The sequence below is a fragment of the Larimichthys crocea genome, chromosome II (genome assembly GCF_000972845.2).
Source record: "Larimichthys crocea isolate SSNF chromosome II, L_crocea_2.0, whole genome shotgun sequence".
NCBI lineage: Eukaryota > Metazoa > Chordata > Actinopteri > Sciaenidae > Larimichthys > Larimichthys crocea.
Genome location: NC_040012.1, coordinates 11,040,527 through 11,054,417, shown reverse-complemented (window position 1 = coordinate 11,054,417; position 13,891 = coordinate 11,040,527). Strand labels below are relative to the sequence as shown.

General features: G+C 41.4%; 3 protein-coding genes across 6 annotated transcripts; 1 reads left to right on the top strand and 2 right to left on the bottom strand.

Moving 5' to 3' along the window:
• Positions 1–220: 220 nt before the first annotated feature.
• On the bottom strand, positions 221–7,609 carry snap47 (synaptosome associated protein 47). Of its 4 annotated transcripts, none has more exons than XM_019267133.2 (5): positions 7,518–7,609; positions 6,105–6,616; positions 5,450–5,958; positions 5,024–5,148; positions 221–2,179 (listed from the first exon to the last, which is right to left on the bottom strand). In XM_019267133.2, the coding sequence occupies exons 2-5, from the start codon at positions 6,602–6,604 to the stop codon at positions 2,033–2,035; spliced, it is 1,281 nt and encodes a 426-aa protein (XP_019122678.1). In that variant the 5' UTR covers positions 6,605–6,616; positions 7,518–7,609; the 3' UTR covers positions 221–2,032. The 4 variants fall into 4 exon arrangements, with proteins under 4 accessions (XP_019122678.1, XP_010727509.1, XP_019122677.1 ...); XM_010729207.3 differs by lacking the exon at positions 7,518–7,609 and adding an exon at positions 7,401–7,482; XM_019267132.2 differs by lacking the exon at positions 7,518–7,609 and adding an exon at positions 6,945–6,990.
• jmjd4 (jumonji domain containing 4) lies at positions 7,161–10,212 on the top strand. Its single transcript, XM_019267131.2, has 6 exons — positions 7,161–7,635; positions 7,720–7,885; positions 8,807–8,932; positions 9,022–9,289; positions 9,400–9,546; positions 9,657–10,212. Exons 1-6 carry the CDS (start codon positions 7,383–7,385, stop codon positions 9,990–9,992), a joined length of 1,296 nt encoding a protein of 431 aa, XP_019122676.1. The 5' UTR covers positions 7,161–7,382; the 3' UTR covers positions 9,993–10,212.
• Positions 10,213–10,215: 3 nt separating this feature from the next.
• Positions 10,216–13,232, bottom strand: iba57 (iron-sulfur cluster assembly factor IBA57). Its single transcript, XM_010729209.3, has 3 exons — positions 12,767–13,232; positions 10,996–11,345; positions 10,216–10,872 (listed from the first exon to the last, which is right to left on the bottom strand). The coding sequence occupies exons 1-3, from the start codon at positions 13,213–13,215 to the stop codon at positions 10,487–10,489; spliced, it is 1,185 nt and encodes a 394-aa protein (XP_010727511.3). The 5' UTR covers positions 13,216–13,232; the 3' UTR covers positions 10,216–10,486.
• Between the last annotated feature and the right edge of the window lie 659 nt (positions 13,233–13,891).

Below are 13,891 nucleotides of genomic sequence, written 5' to 3'. Positions count from 1 at the left end.
CTAAGAAAGTAGTGCACAGCTAAGGACAGCTGCAGCAAAAGATGCTGATGAGAAGGCTGAGTGAACCAAAACAATGAGCTCAAAGGTGCTAAAATGCTCCGCAGGCCTGACGGGGACTGTAAAGTCAAATGTGGGTTTGTCAGTGCAGCTACAACTTTTGCACGTACATTTATAAAGTTAACATACCAAAACATAAACAAACTATTGATCTGACAATAACTTGAGATTTTTTATTGCATTTTATTTCAAATTACAATATTCTATTACAGACTTTTAGTGGTGATGACTTACAAGCTGATAAAAAGGAATTTACTCCAGTACTTCCAGTTGTGTTGTTTCATTTGTTTGCTATTAGAAAGATGCAGATGCACTTCTCCCTTTATATTCAGTGCTAACCATTGAGTTGTATCAAGTATCAAGATAAATTTGGTATCAATTCTCTATACAGCTCTGAAATCATTATTTTAAAAACATGGTAGAGATATTTCAAGTTAAACTGACAGATAATTGCAGGTTCACTGTAATAACAGACCACAATAAAATCACAAAGTCACAATACACGTCAGTCATTTACAGATTATACAGCTTTAGAATAGTATCAACGTTTAGCGAGACGTATACAGGAAATGTGGACCTTAACATGGAGTAATTAATGTGTAATATCTAAAAGAGAGGAAGTGTTGTCTGTTCTGATTTGAAGAGTCCCAGAACTTTGTCGTACATTTACTTTCTGCTGCTATATATTGATATTGATGGGGCATTTCCACTTAATGCAATACAAAGCAGTAATATTGAGACATGCAACTGTGTCCAGAGGAAGTAAGTAACACCTAAGACCTGAGAGAGACAGGTCATCGGGACAGAAATGGTTATAAAAAAAGAACCATAGAATGGCAGTACATCATCAGAAACACAGATATTACTGTGATGACACTGGAGAACTTTACCTGTCTGTCTATTACTTAATCTGTTCACCCATCAGCAAGATCAAATCAGGGTTATCCTTTATTCTTACAAATTCTGTTATCCACATCTGTCCTTTAAATAACACCAGTGGAAACAACATGCAGTTTTTTTTGTTTTTTTTTTGTTATTCTAATTTTTAGTTTGTGCAGAGAGAATAAATAGAGAAATTATTTACTATGTCGCATTTCTAATGTCCATTTTGCCCATCACAGGGTTCATCACGATTGCTGTCTCCCACCTGCTTGCTTCACTGGGAGGGCATGACATGCAAACTGGGATTCATGCTATTCCCTGCTCGGGTGCCATGACCAATCAGTAGGTGTCACCAGAGTAACGGCAAGAGTGAGATTTCTCACCGGCTTCCCAACGCAAACATTGCCAATGCGAATCAATCTGCACCACAATCAGGCACTGAATCTAGAGCTCGGTGACTTATCTCTCCTTTGTGATAATGAGGTGTCCATTTTGGTTAAAAACCAACAATTTTTGGACAATCTTTCTTTCTCTCTTTCCTTCCACAGAATCTGGACCAAGTAGTGATCAAACATAGTTCCTCACAGCAATTCCAAAAAAGTAAGAACATTGAAAAATGTGTTTTTTTAAAACGTCAGTTGTGCAGCTGATAGCCACCTAAGCCAAATGTAATGCTAACAGTACCAGCCGCAGCTGCTAAGCGCTGCAGGACACACATTCAGAAGGCTTGTTGATCTCAAGTCACACATGAATCATTACGAATTAAATAATTAAATTAAAAATAAAATACTATTGACATACATCCTGCAGAAAGATTGCAGAAATGAGTGAGCCACATAATTCCTCTAAAAGAAAGGATCAGTGTTTAGAACATATTTATAAATGCACTTTCCAGAAACTGACACTTGAACCCATGTGATTACACAATCATTCCATCACACACAACAAAAACCCTATGAACCATGTACGCAAGTCCCTACTGTATCCCACTGTTCTCACACTGTACCGATCCCGTGAGGACAATGAGGAAGCTTACAGTGCATTTCTCAGGACAGGACGTGGTGACCGCATTGCGTCCGCTGGACTGTCAGAGCTACAGCAGTCTCTTCATGCGGCAGGTGTGCTTGTCTATGTGCATGGTGGCTCGGTCAGTGGAGCTGGTCAGGACGTCCAGCACTTCATCCTGTCGTTCCAGCTCTGTCTCTGCCTCCAGGGCAAGGTTCTTCAGCTGCATCAGCATCTGCAAACACACAGAAACACGCGTGCACACACACACACACAATCCAATACTCATGAATACTCATTTGTTTAAGTAATTACACACCAGCGCCCAGCAATCACAGATAACTAAAGGAGCAAGACACAAATAAAGGAAGATTAAATACTGAAGCCCACAGAAAGTTGGTGAGCGGTTGCAGGGTGGAACACGTGGACCATATGTGGAGAGGTGTAAAGAGGGGGTCAGGGAGTTAGAAAGCGAGTGTGTTAGTGAAATAGAGAAAGAGGAGTAGATGGGAATGAAATTTTCATTTAATACAGAGTTTTTTTTTTCTTTCCCCTCTGGCAACAGAGACAATCGCCTGCTGCTTAATGTCTGCGAATAAGAAAGAAACTTTACAATTCAGCACCAGCCATGATTCAATAACAGCCACTCACGTGGCAGATATGATAATAGTTCATATTATGCAGTATATGAAATCTTGGCTTATCTCCTGGGATCACTGGTATCATACAATACTGTTTTTTGCTCTCTGTGGGTTTAAGGAATACTGTGACTACATCTCCATAGTCCAACAACTGTGTATGTTATGGTTGATGGAACAACTTAAATATACGATGATGTGCCAAGCAAAACCTAATAAACACTCCTCCAAACCCCACCACCATGGTTTCTAAACTAATATTATGTTATGCTACACATGCTCTCACACACACACCCATGGACATTATGTCAGTTTTCACTGGCCGCTACATGCGGACATCGCAACTGAGCGCAGAAACAGTTCCAGTCCAGACAGCAGTTTGAAAAACATGTCAATAGCATGTCAATACACACCGTGGAACAACTGTATTCACTCACTCAGGTCTGTGACTTTACAATTTCATCTGGGAGGACATGACTGAATCACACCTTGCAGTTAACATTCACGGGAGTTTTTGGTGTGGCATAGAAAAACACAGAAAATGAATATTTTTAGCTGCTGCTTATACAATGGTTAGAGGACTTAAGTCATGTAGAAAGCCCTAAAATTAAACATTTAGGCTAGACCTAATAGAAAAATACATGAGCTGAAATGCTGAGTGTCTTCAAGACGCTGAATTAATAAAGAAACAATCTAAAAACATACTTCATCATTCTTCTTATGAGTTTGTACTGTTAGCAAGTAGAAATTTCCAACCTCAAAGAATAATACTCGTACAAAAATTCTCAGACAAAGGGGAATATTTGCTAAAGCACTTAGGGCAGTTTTACAAGAAACTGAGTGACCCTCTGTACAAGTTTCCCCACTGTAGATTCTAATCTGGACATGAATTACATTAAGAGTAGGGTGTGTACAGAAGCATAACATTAAGTACAAACCTTCAGTGTTTGAAGTTTGAAACATTATCAGGTGTAGACAATACGGCATTTATAGACACAATAGACGAGCTAACCTGTATAACTGTTACTGCTCTGATAAATCTGTTTGAAATATGATTACACAGACAAAAACAACAGTGAAACATTGTACAGTGTTATTATGTACTATAATTAACTAAATATTAGGTGTAAAGTGTTAACAATGGCTCATTCGAGATATGATTTTTGCAGTGGGTAGACAAAGGTTTTATAAGGTAGCCTTTTAAGTAACAAAATCATGATGGAAACAAAGGTGGGTCATATAAGGCTGCAAGCGCAGTCTTATTTAACTCCAGTGTGCTGTATATGTCAGCCGTATTCCTGGTTGTTGGTCTCGGCTTGTGACTGCTGCTCCTCTTGCACTTTTTCCATTTGGCAGATATAAGCATGTATTTATTACATTTCTTTTTATTGATGTGCCTGTAATGTGGGAACAGATGTCTCACTTTCATAACTCGCACATCAAAGTGCTTGATAGAATGTAGACTGCCGAATATGTTTTATGGCTAACAAATACCTCTAATTAGAGCCAGGCCGATAAATCAGCTGGGCTGATGTATCGGTTCATTTATCACAGACATATTAGTGTCTGTCTATGTGAAGGCTGATAAGCAACAAGAAAAGGCGAGGATATGTGGTTTCGAAAATTTGAATATTTTGTCAACCAGGAAACACTGGCAAGTTTACTTTTTACTTTAACTTGTCCTGCTCAGTACGTATATGAATTTATCCACAAGGCTTGTTTATATTATGTATTTATGTAAAAAATAATCTGCGAATTTATCCATATTAGACCTTTAAACTTTCAAATATTTCTCCCTGTGAACCTCGGAAACCTCCTGTCTGTCTGCCTATAGTTTTAACTTTGTATCATGGATTGCAATGATGGTTTTGTTACTTCTGTGTGTCGTCTGCACAGGAAGCTTTAATATAATCTTGGCATCAGGTACTAGAGCCTTGGTGTCATCTCATGAAGTCTACATTCCTTCACTGGTCTAAATACCGTAATCTGATATGTATCTATATGATACAACGAAAACAAGTAGTTTAAATACTGTATCCTAAGCTACCTGGAATAGTGTGTCGCACATATAAAAAAAAATTGTGTGAATCATAGGTTTGGATTTGCGTCACTGTGTAGATCTTGCCACCACAGACCATGTCTGTAACATTTCTCAGTGTTGCGAGGTTCTGAATGGAAAGACGCTGTAAAGTCTGACCAAATGACTGAACAGGTTTCTTCCCTCTCTTAAAACCAGGATGGACTTTGGTTTGTGGTCTCACTAAATAACATTTTAAACACACAGGATGAAAAATAAAAAATCATTATGGTGAATTGTGGCTTGGAATGGAACTATGAAAATATAGTACTAAAACCAAACGGTTATTTACTATAATATATAAACAAATATGAAAAATATAAATGCCACAATAGTGCAAGTCATATATTACCACAGCTCTCACCTGTTTGAGTTCCTGGGCTTCAGCCTGACTGACAGATGGCTGGAGGACATGCACCTGCAACTGGGACAGATCTCCAGCTGGGACCTCCAGTGGGAGCTCTGTATCTTGGCACCTCTGCTGCAAACCTGACTCCATGGGTGGAGATGGTGAGAAAGTGCAGAGTGCATATGTTGTTTATGAGGAAACCAGACAAGTAAACTCAAAGCGTGGTAACTGTGCCAATCAGGACAGGACAAAGTGACTCATCAAAACACATTTCTGTCAAGGAGAGACACCAATAACCATGTCCAAAAAGTCATGTGGATGAAATGTTTTCACATGTGGCTACACGCCTATAAATATACAGACGTGGAAACAAAGACTTTTACTGCCACTTAGTGGTCGACTCTATAATTGACATGGAGACAGTGAAATAAGGCGCCTTACCTTCATTCCAGTTTGCCCCCTCTGTGTCACATGGAGATGAAACCGGAGTTGCCCTGAAGGCAGTATATTCACTAGTGAACTCCACCTTCTTTTTGTACTGCATCTCTAACACAGACAATGCCTCTGGCATCTTGGCAGATAGCAATCTGTAGCATATATCCGGCTTCCCAATGAACCGCTGTCTAACAGTGATCTCGTAAGGACTGTGCACCCTGATTTCGTCGATTTCATTTCGTTCGAAGTGGTGAAGCAGTTGGCAGTTTGTGTCTCGCACCTCCAGCGAGGACACCAGCACCAACAGGCATCCAGGTTTCAAGTCAGAGTCCCCGCCTTTGGTCACCACAGCTGGGATGCTTGAGATCACCTTATTTCTACTGGAGCCTCTACCAGCAGCAGCGGCGGCGGCAATTGCAGCCCTTGCAGCATCCTCAGCTTTGGCTTCCTGCTGTATCTTCCAGGGGAGTTTACCAAAAGGCCACCAGGAGGGAGACTCCAGCTCTGACAAGAGTCTGCAACAAAGGGAACTTCATGAGAACGTATGGCTTGTTTCACTGTTATATAAGGCCTGTTACTTAGTTATAGCAGACAACAGCATGAGAATAAAATGTGACAAGACTTCCATATAGTAATATCATTGAAATATTTCGATATTTACTTATCAGCCACGCCAAGATCAGAGTCAATCTTCTCCAGACCCTGCATCATGTCGTCAAACTGCTCTCCTTGGTGACTGAGGACTCTACCGGTGTCCTCCAGTCGTCTCTGGGCCCCTGCCACCAGGTTAATCAGCTCTCTGCCTTTGGAGTGTTGTGATTCGGCCCCCCGGGCCGCCTCTGAGCTTGGGGACAGGAGGCGCTCTCTCCAGAAGTGCTCTAACACATTATAAACAACCACTCTGTTGGGCTTCAGGGAGCCAAACCAATGTTTCACGTTGCCCTCCTCGAGCACCGTGAGAGTGCTGAAGATGAAACTGGACGACTCCATCTTGATCTCCACGATCCTGGTGAGGCGGAAGCTGGCGAGGCTCTCCTTGCTCTGGTTAGAGACAAAGCGCACCATGGTCCTGGTGAGGGAAAGGGTGCCATTTTCCCACCGCTTCTCACTGTTGATGTAATAGGAGCCGGGCCAGCTGTGGATAGGGACGTCCCGGCTCATTTTTTGGATCACCTGGAAGGACAAATAAGCTTTTTTTTTAAAAAACTGCACATGAATTACACAAACACACCCTCTGTTCTGCTGTGTTGATCTACAATTGCATCACATTGCACTGGGTGATCTGTGTCATACTTTACTCCAGGCTGTAACAAGAGATTTGAAGCAGCAGATGAGCTCAGCTGAGGCGTGCACACTGCAGGAGCAGGACCTCTCCAAAAAAAAAAAAAAAACTAAAGTAACCGCATTACGAGCCGTGCGTCATTATAATGTTATAAACCCAGATCAGATTATAACAGCAGCACATTAAACGACATCATCTTGTTTTGGTTGAACACATTACCGTCACCACTGCTGATGTTTATTACGGAAGCGGCGTCACGGCGCGGTACGAGCGTGTTTACTGTCCGACTTGGAAAAAAAAAAAAACATTTGTCACGACGAGTTTTTTTTTGATTATTTTTTTTAAATGGGGGAAAAAATAATTTGGTTTTTTAAATCAAGCCAAGATGTGCAAGCAGTGTTAGGGTTAAATCATTTATTTATATAGTCAAACAATAAACAGCAGCAGCTTGTTAGCCACATAAACCTGCATCTATCTTCGTGATGGAGTCACATGCAGCGACCTGTCTTCAAAAAATGAGGGTTTAATGTCATTTCTATCCGCCTGAGGTTGACAAAAGATGCTCGCTTCATAAAAACAGTGCAGCAGCCTTGTCCTTTCTCACTCTTTCTAAGCTAAGCGAGCTGTTAACTATTAGCCGAGCTCTTGTTTACCGTCATGGACAGGGAGGCGTACCGTAACTGCTGCAGCCTGGTCAAAATACCGAGACAGTCCTATGAACAGTTCTGGTCTTCACATTTCTTAGATTACATCGACAAGGAGTTGAGCTACTCGAAGTTTTTCAAGAAATACCTGCTCCCCAATCACCCGTGTATGTTTTCGAGGAGGTTCACAGAGGACTGGAAGTGCAGGAGGCAGTGGGTGTCCGAGGAGGGGAAGCCTAATTTCCAGAAACTGCTGCAAGAGTTTGGTAAAGAAGATTATTATATTTATCATAATATGCAATGACATGCAGCTGTCATGTGCTATGGTGTCATGTTTTGTCTGTTCGCAGATGAGACTCCTGTTCCTGTGGCAAACTGCAATGCAAAGGAATACAATGCGAACCCTAAACAGGTCATGCCATTCAAAGAGTTTATACACTACTGGAAGGAGTACATCCAGAATGGACACTCATCGCCCAAAGGATGTCTCTATCTTAAAGACTGGCACATGGCAAGGTATCGATTAATACTGATTCATCTGCACCATGTAATGCTGTGAAGGTTCTCAGTCATCCAGGTCATTCTTTTTATCTGGTTAAATAAAGGTTATAATACTATAATAAATCTTTCTTTAAAAAAAAGGTTAAGTCTGGGGAAACTGTACTGTTTTCATCATTCATGTCTCATCCAAGAAGCTCTGTGTGTTTGGAAGAAGAAGATTTAATTTATATAATCTATAATATAAGCTCATAGACATGCAAATGTAGGGAGAGAGATGGTGGAGTGATGGGCAGCCAGCCAGACCGGCGCCCTGCGAGCAGTTCGGTGCCTTCCTCAGGGGCCAGGAGGTGAGCTGGCACCTCTCCAGCTACCAGCTGCATATTTTGGGTCCATGCTGGACTTGAACTGGCCATCCTCCATTTCCCAAGCCAGGTCTCTATGGACTAAGCTACTGCTTAACTAAGCTTGATTTAGATTTGAGTCACTGACGGTCACCTGAGGTCTGGTGTGGTCGATGCACACCTGAGTGCTGTTCAGTCTTCTGGTGCCAGCACTGTAGGTGGGGGATAAGTGGTCTCCGTCTCCGTTGAGTGAAGGTTTCTCTACTTTTAGCCTCCTCTTTCGAACCACCACCGTCTTCCCTGTCCAAGATGCGAACATCATTGTCATTAAAGGAGTGTCCCTTGTCTTTAGGAAAAAACAAACAAACTGCAGAGTCTAGTCCCAATGAGTCGGCCCTAAAACAAACAAACTGCAGAGTCTAGTCCCAATGAGTCGGCCCTACTGTGTTGAGTGATCTACAAGCTTTCCTAGTATAAACACACAGATGCCCCACCAGTCAGTCAGAACTGAAACAGTCCAGTTGCTCCAGACTTAACCTTTTTGGAACGTACATATGTAACCACGCATGATGAATTTCACGTTATTGTTCTACAGGGACTTCCCAGAGCATAATGTTTACACCACACCAGTCTTCTTTTCTTCTGACTGGCTTAATGAATACTGGGATACACTTGAAGTGGACGACTACCGGTTTGTCTACATGGGACCCAAAGGCTCATGGTGTGCAAAAATTGGAACATAATGTTGCCATAATCTAAAACTATAGCTCTTTTTTTTTCATACAATCTGATGCACTTTCTCATCACCAGGACTCCGTTCCACGCCGATGTGTTCCGCTCCTACAGTTGGTCTGCAAACATCTGTGGCAGGAAGAAATGGCTCCTGTATCCTCCAGGCCAGGAGGAGTTTTTACGTGACACTCACGGCAACCTCCCTTATGATGTAACGTCAGCCGAACTTCGAGATAATGGCCTTTTTCCACACTCCGAAGAAGCCTGTCAACCTCTTGAGATTATCCAAGAGGCAGGTGAAATCATTTTTGTGCCCAGTGGCTGGCACCATCAAGTTTATAATCTGGTAAGAGCTGAAAAGGTTAGAGTAAATCATGAATCATCTATCAAATGACATATTATATGTTCTGGTCTGTCATCTGAATGTAACAATTCTATCTCTGTATTGTCTTACAGGAGGACACCATCTCTATTAATCATAACTGGCTGAATGGCTGCAACATAGACATCATGTGGCAATTCCTTCAGAGCGAGCTGTCGTCTGTTCAAAAAGAGATAAGCGAGTGGAGGAACACGATGGACTCGTGGCATCAGCACTGCCAGGTACTTCCAAGGATAAGGATGTTCAGCCTGCATGCGTTCAAGAAACATGCAGCTACCGTGAATGTTTGCAACATCATATGTAAGAGTCATTGTTGTTTGTCTCTCTTCAGGTCATTATGAAGGCGTGCTCCGGTATCGACTATAGGGAATTTGCCTCGTTCCTGAAAATCATAGCTGGCAACCGAATGGCTTTCCTTAACGCTTGTTCCTCTGGAGATTCCTCCGATTATCCACGACATCTCTCAGAGACCCTAACCACACTTGGACCTTACCACGCTGCCTTTGACCTGCAAAGAGTGGCACACATAATTGAATGCCTGCTCTGCAATGAAGACTTTAAGCGGCTCGACCATTCGACTTTGAATTTGCAGCCAGAAACCATGTTACAGCAAATACGGGACACCATACAATCCACAAGGGGGCAGCATCTCCTTTATCAGGAATAAGATGTTGTAAGACGTGTCCCAGCAATGTAATAATCACCTGGAAATAGCTTGAATGCAAAGTGCCAACTTGTATGGTGCAAAAAAAATATGATGGTAAAGGTGTTGCTACATCTAATAGCAGTTTGAGATAAACTGCAATTTCAAATGTTGCTTGTTAAATGTTTGGAATTCGATTTTGCACTGAAAATGGAAAAATAATAATAAAAAAAGAATAAACAAATTGTTGGAGTGTTTGCATATTTATTTCACCACCATCAATACCACATCGCAGTTGGTATATCCTGTTGTATAGTGCTGAAATGGATCTGTTACTTACAATTTCAGAAGAGAATCACTCTAAAAATAGGTTTTCAAACCAAAATACTAACAAATATGGATTGGTGCCACACAGCTGTAAAGCAATGACAGTGTAACATACTGTACTTCAGGGTTCTGTCCATGACTCTGTCACATGTGATGTATGTCACGTTTTAGGGATCTATCAAACATCCTCTTCAGTTGATTTTCACGTCTTTAGGCCACCAGTCTGGCACAGAGGCCTCAAGTGTCACTGTGTTGTCGTCTTTGAGCGTCAACACCTCTTTGGCATGAGCAATGCGGATTAGGCTCAGTCCCAGCTCTCCAATCCCCGCTCGGTGCTTCCCAGCTGGCTTGCCCGACTGAGTTTGCAGAGCAGCTCCCTCCTCGAGGTCTTGGACTGCAACTGACGAACGTACTGGCATCAGGCGCTTCCGAACCACTCCAGTGTGATGAGTCCTGGCTGTGAGCTCCTGGCCAATGTAACAGCCCTTGCTGAAGCTGATACCCTGCATGTAGACGAGATTTGACTCTAGTGGTAGCGCCACTCCAGGGGGGAGGTCTTTCACTCCCTCGGGAAGTCCTAGACAACAATGACAGCAGAATAAATAAAAACCTACCAAACAATGTCAAGAGCACATGTGCATGCAAATGACATATTTTACATCCCGTTCATCTGTTAATACAAAATGTATTCTGGTCGTACCTATTGCATAGCGATGTCTGTGATAATCCTCCGTGTCTCCTTTCTGACATGAAGCAATGATATCCGAGGCGTCCACTTGATTGTCCAACACCAATCTCCAGCCCATTTCCTGAGTTCTTGGATCAGTCTCCCACACCAGAGCTTTGTCTGGGGAGGAGAGCTCCGGTTTACCGGCCTCTTGACCTGCGTTCCTCTGTGTGGGAAGCACCGCCCAAACAGAGAGCTCCGGACAAGGGTTTATGTTGACCTTTCTGCGGATTTTGTACACCTTCAAATGTCTCAAGATTGAGTCTTTAGTTGTGAAGTCGCATTCCAGAAAAACGCCTTGTCCTGCATCAGCTTCTTTCAGACTGAAAGGAAATACAGCAAGTTTGTTAAAAAAAAACACACCATAAAAACCTTTACGAACATCTCTGAATGTAGTACTATACATACTTTTAGGATGAGGCACTTGTTTTTCCGTCTGCCAGAGATATGAGTCCATTAAAATGATAAACATTTAGGCTGTCCCACCTTAACAGGTGTTACAAAACTAACAGGGATGTGTAAGATTATTTTAGAATGAAGACTTCACTTTGATTCTGGAGGAAAATGACTCAACAATCTGCTACAAATTTGATAACTGCATCAATTAACTAAATAAAAACGAATCAGAGGTCTAGCTTTGGCACCACTCACATAACGAACATCTAACTTAACTTATACAGACTCTAAAAACAAACCGAATGTGCACTGTGTACATATTTCATTTTTGATAGACCTCACTGTTTATACTGTAAATTCTGTCCACACTGCCATATTTATATTTATACTGATAATTCTGTTTACACTGTGCCATATTGCCACACAGATGTCTTTTAGCTTGTATATATTTTTATTTTATATTTTTTTTACATCTTTTACTTATATTTTATATTTCATGTTTATTGTTGTTTGCCCCGGGATAAGAGTGAAACGCTATTTCAATTCTCTGTATGTCCTGTACATAAAGCAGCATTGATAATAAAGTTGACTTGAACTTATCACCGCTGAAACTGCGATTGCTAGCATATTTAACGCTCTGTGTGATGTCATCTATCTGTGATTTCACAATTTTCTTGAAAGTAGGAAAAGTCACATCACAGTCACAAAACTTTTTAGTTAGAAAGGCTTGCTGCAATTTATTACCAAAATTATTTGGTGATGGTTATTTCCCAAACGTATGTTTGCTCAGAGGACATCAGGATGTTTGTGTTTTGCATTCTTCTGTCTGTATTTTATTGCTGAACTCTAAACTCTGGCTTCTTTTAAATGTACATGATTAATGTTGAGTTTGTGTTTTATACTGTTTCTTGCAAATTAGTTGTTTGTACCCATCTGTGGATCGGCCAAGCAAAGCAAAGCGGCTTATAGGTTATAAATGTGTGTGACATTGGTTTATGCCACATACTTGTCCTGTAGGTCTGCGTGACATTGGTTTATGCCACATACTTGTCCTGTAGGTCTGCATGTGGTCGCAACAGGACACCAGAGGATTTAAATATATTATTTTATATATTTCATCTAAAACAGGTCCATATTTTGAGAATAAAGCACGTCTCGCTGACCCCAGACATGGATCGACCTTTAATTTGGCTCAATTGGAAAGTGACTCAGACAACAGAGCTTAAACTCATGAGTGTGTTAGTGCTTTTAACAGTTTGAGCCAGACTGTGCTGCCAGCAACTGCATTACCAGATAAGAAGCCGCACCCCAACAGCAAAACAAAAAGTCTGATGACGTTGACCTGTACCTGTACAGCATGATGTCATACAGTGTCCTCCCCTGTACATTCAGCATGTGTGAGTACATGGCTGTGCGCTCAGGCTCCTCCAGCAGCAGCCCCATGTCGTTGGTAATAATCCCCTGAAGAAACGGGCTTGTGTCCTGTCCCTGGATCTTTATCACGGTCCTGTGAGGCAGGGGATAGCAGACGAACCGTGCACCGTGTCCCGTCTCCTGGCTGTATCTCTTCACCGCAGCTGGAGATGGAGCACCGGTGGTTACGCACAAATACCGACCGGCGCATTTTCTGGCGTAAACACCGAGACAACCGGCGGACGTGAACGCTCCTCTGGCCAAACACAACACCCCCATTTTTTTTTGTTTAGTGTCACACGAGTGGAAGTAAAGTGACCGTGGTCGGCTACATAACACAGGACGTGACAGCCGAGGGATCCATTTTGAGGTCCCACAATGCATTGCTCGATAATATTGGACCACGTGTTTGCTCATGTGCGCGTGTCCTCCACTGCAATAATGTGAGATTTGGTTTGGACACAAAACTAGAATATAACATAAATCATTTGGTTATACTCGCCAAATACTTTCTACACAAATGTAAATTCTCAAAAATTTAAAAAAGAACTGCACCTTTACTTTGAAAATGAAATCAAAGAAAGCCCTATTGTTGTGTGACAGTTTATCAACTTTTACTTTTGATTGATCCCCTATAAGAATTATTATTTTTTTCTTATTTTTTCTTTCCATTGCTTTACTTTATATTGTTGTTCTGTTTATACCCTATTCTTCTTGAATGTAAGAAATGCTACGCTCACTCCTGAAAGCAACAACTTTTGTAATATTTGAATATGCTCATTTGTATTGTATTTTACAATAAAGTAAAAAAAAAACTCCACTTGTGTGATATATTTCAACAGGATCAATAATTTTGTGGTGAACTTGTGTGATATATTTCAACAGGATCAATAATTTTGTGGTGAAAACTGGAGAGATTTGAAGTTTGTCTGACTAAAGGTAATGCCAAAAAAATACACGTGATATCTCTCGTACTTTTATCATTGAATGAAACAAAAAAATGTGCAGTTTTACTATAATGAGAAATGTTCCTATTATACACACTTAAACATTTTTTAGG

What these genes read in the sequence shown, in the direction of transcription:
- snap47 (XM_019267133.2), bottom strand. Translation starts at nt 6,604, where the DNA reads ATGAGCCGGGACGTCCCTATCCACAGCTGGCCCGGCTCCTATTACATC. An exon ending in GATCTTGGCGTGGCTGATAA is followed by an intron (nt 5,959 to 6,104) that starts GTAAATATCGAA and finishes CCTTTGTTGCAG; the next exon opens with ACTCTTGTCAGAGCTGGAGT. An exon ending in AAGCCCAGGAACTCAAACAG is followed by an intron (nt 2,180 to 5,023) that starts GTGAGAGCTGTG and finishes GTGTGTTTGCAG; the next exon opens with ATGCTGATGCAGCTGAAGAA.
- jmjd4 (XM_019267131.2), top strand. Translation starts at nt 7,383, where the DNA reads ATGGACAGGGAGGCGTACCGTAACTGCTGCAGCCTGGTCAAAATACCG. An exon ending in GAAACTGCTGCAAGAGTTTG is followed by an intron (nt 7,636 to 7,719) that starts GTAAAGAAGATT and finishes GTCTGTTCGCAG; the next exon opens with ATGAGACTCCTGTTCCTGTG. An exon ending in ACCATCAAGTTTATAATCTG is followed by an intron (nt 9,290 to 9,399) that starts GTAAGAGCTGAA and finishes ATTGTCTTACAG; the next exon opens with GAGGACACCATCTCTATTAA.
- iba57 (XM_010729209.3), bottom strand. Translation starts at nt 13,215, where the DNA reads ATGCATTGTGGGACCTCAAAATGGATCCCTCGGCTGTCACGTCCTGTG. An exon ending in TATGACATCATGCTGTACAG is followed by an intron (nt 11,346 to 12,766) that starts GTACAGGTCAAC and finishes ATTTCCTTTCAG; the next exon opens with TCTGAAAGAAGCTGATGCAG. An exon ending in CAGACATCGCTATGCAATAG is followed by an intron (nt 10,873 to 10,995) that starts GTACGACCAGAA and finishes ATTGTTGTCTAG; the next exon opens with GACTTCCCGAGGGAGTGAAA.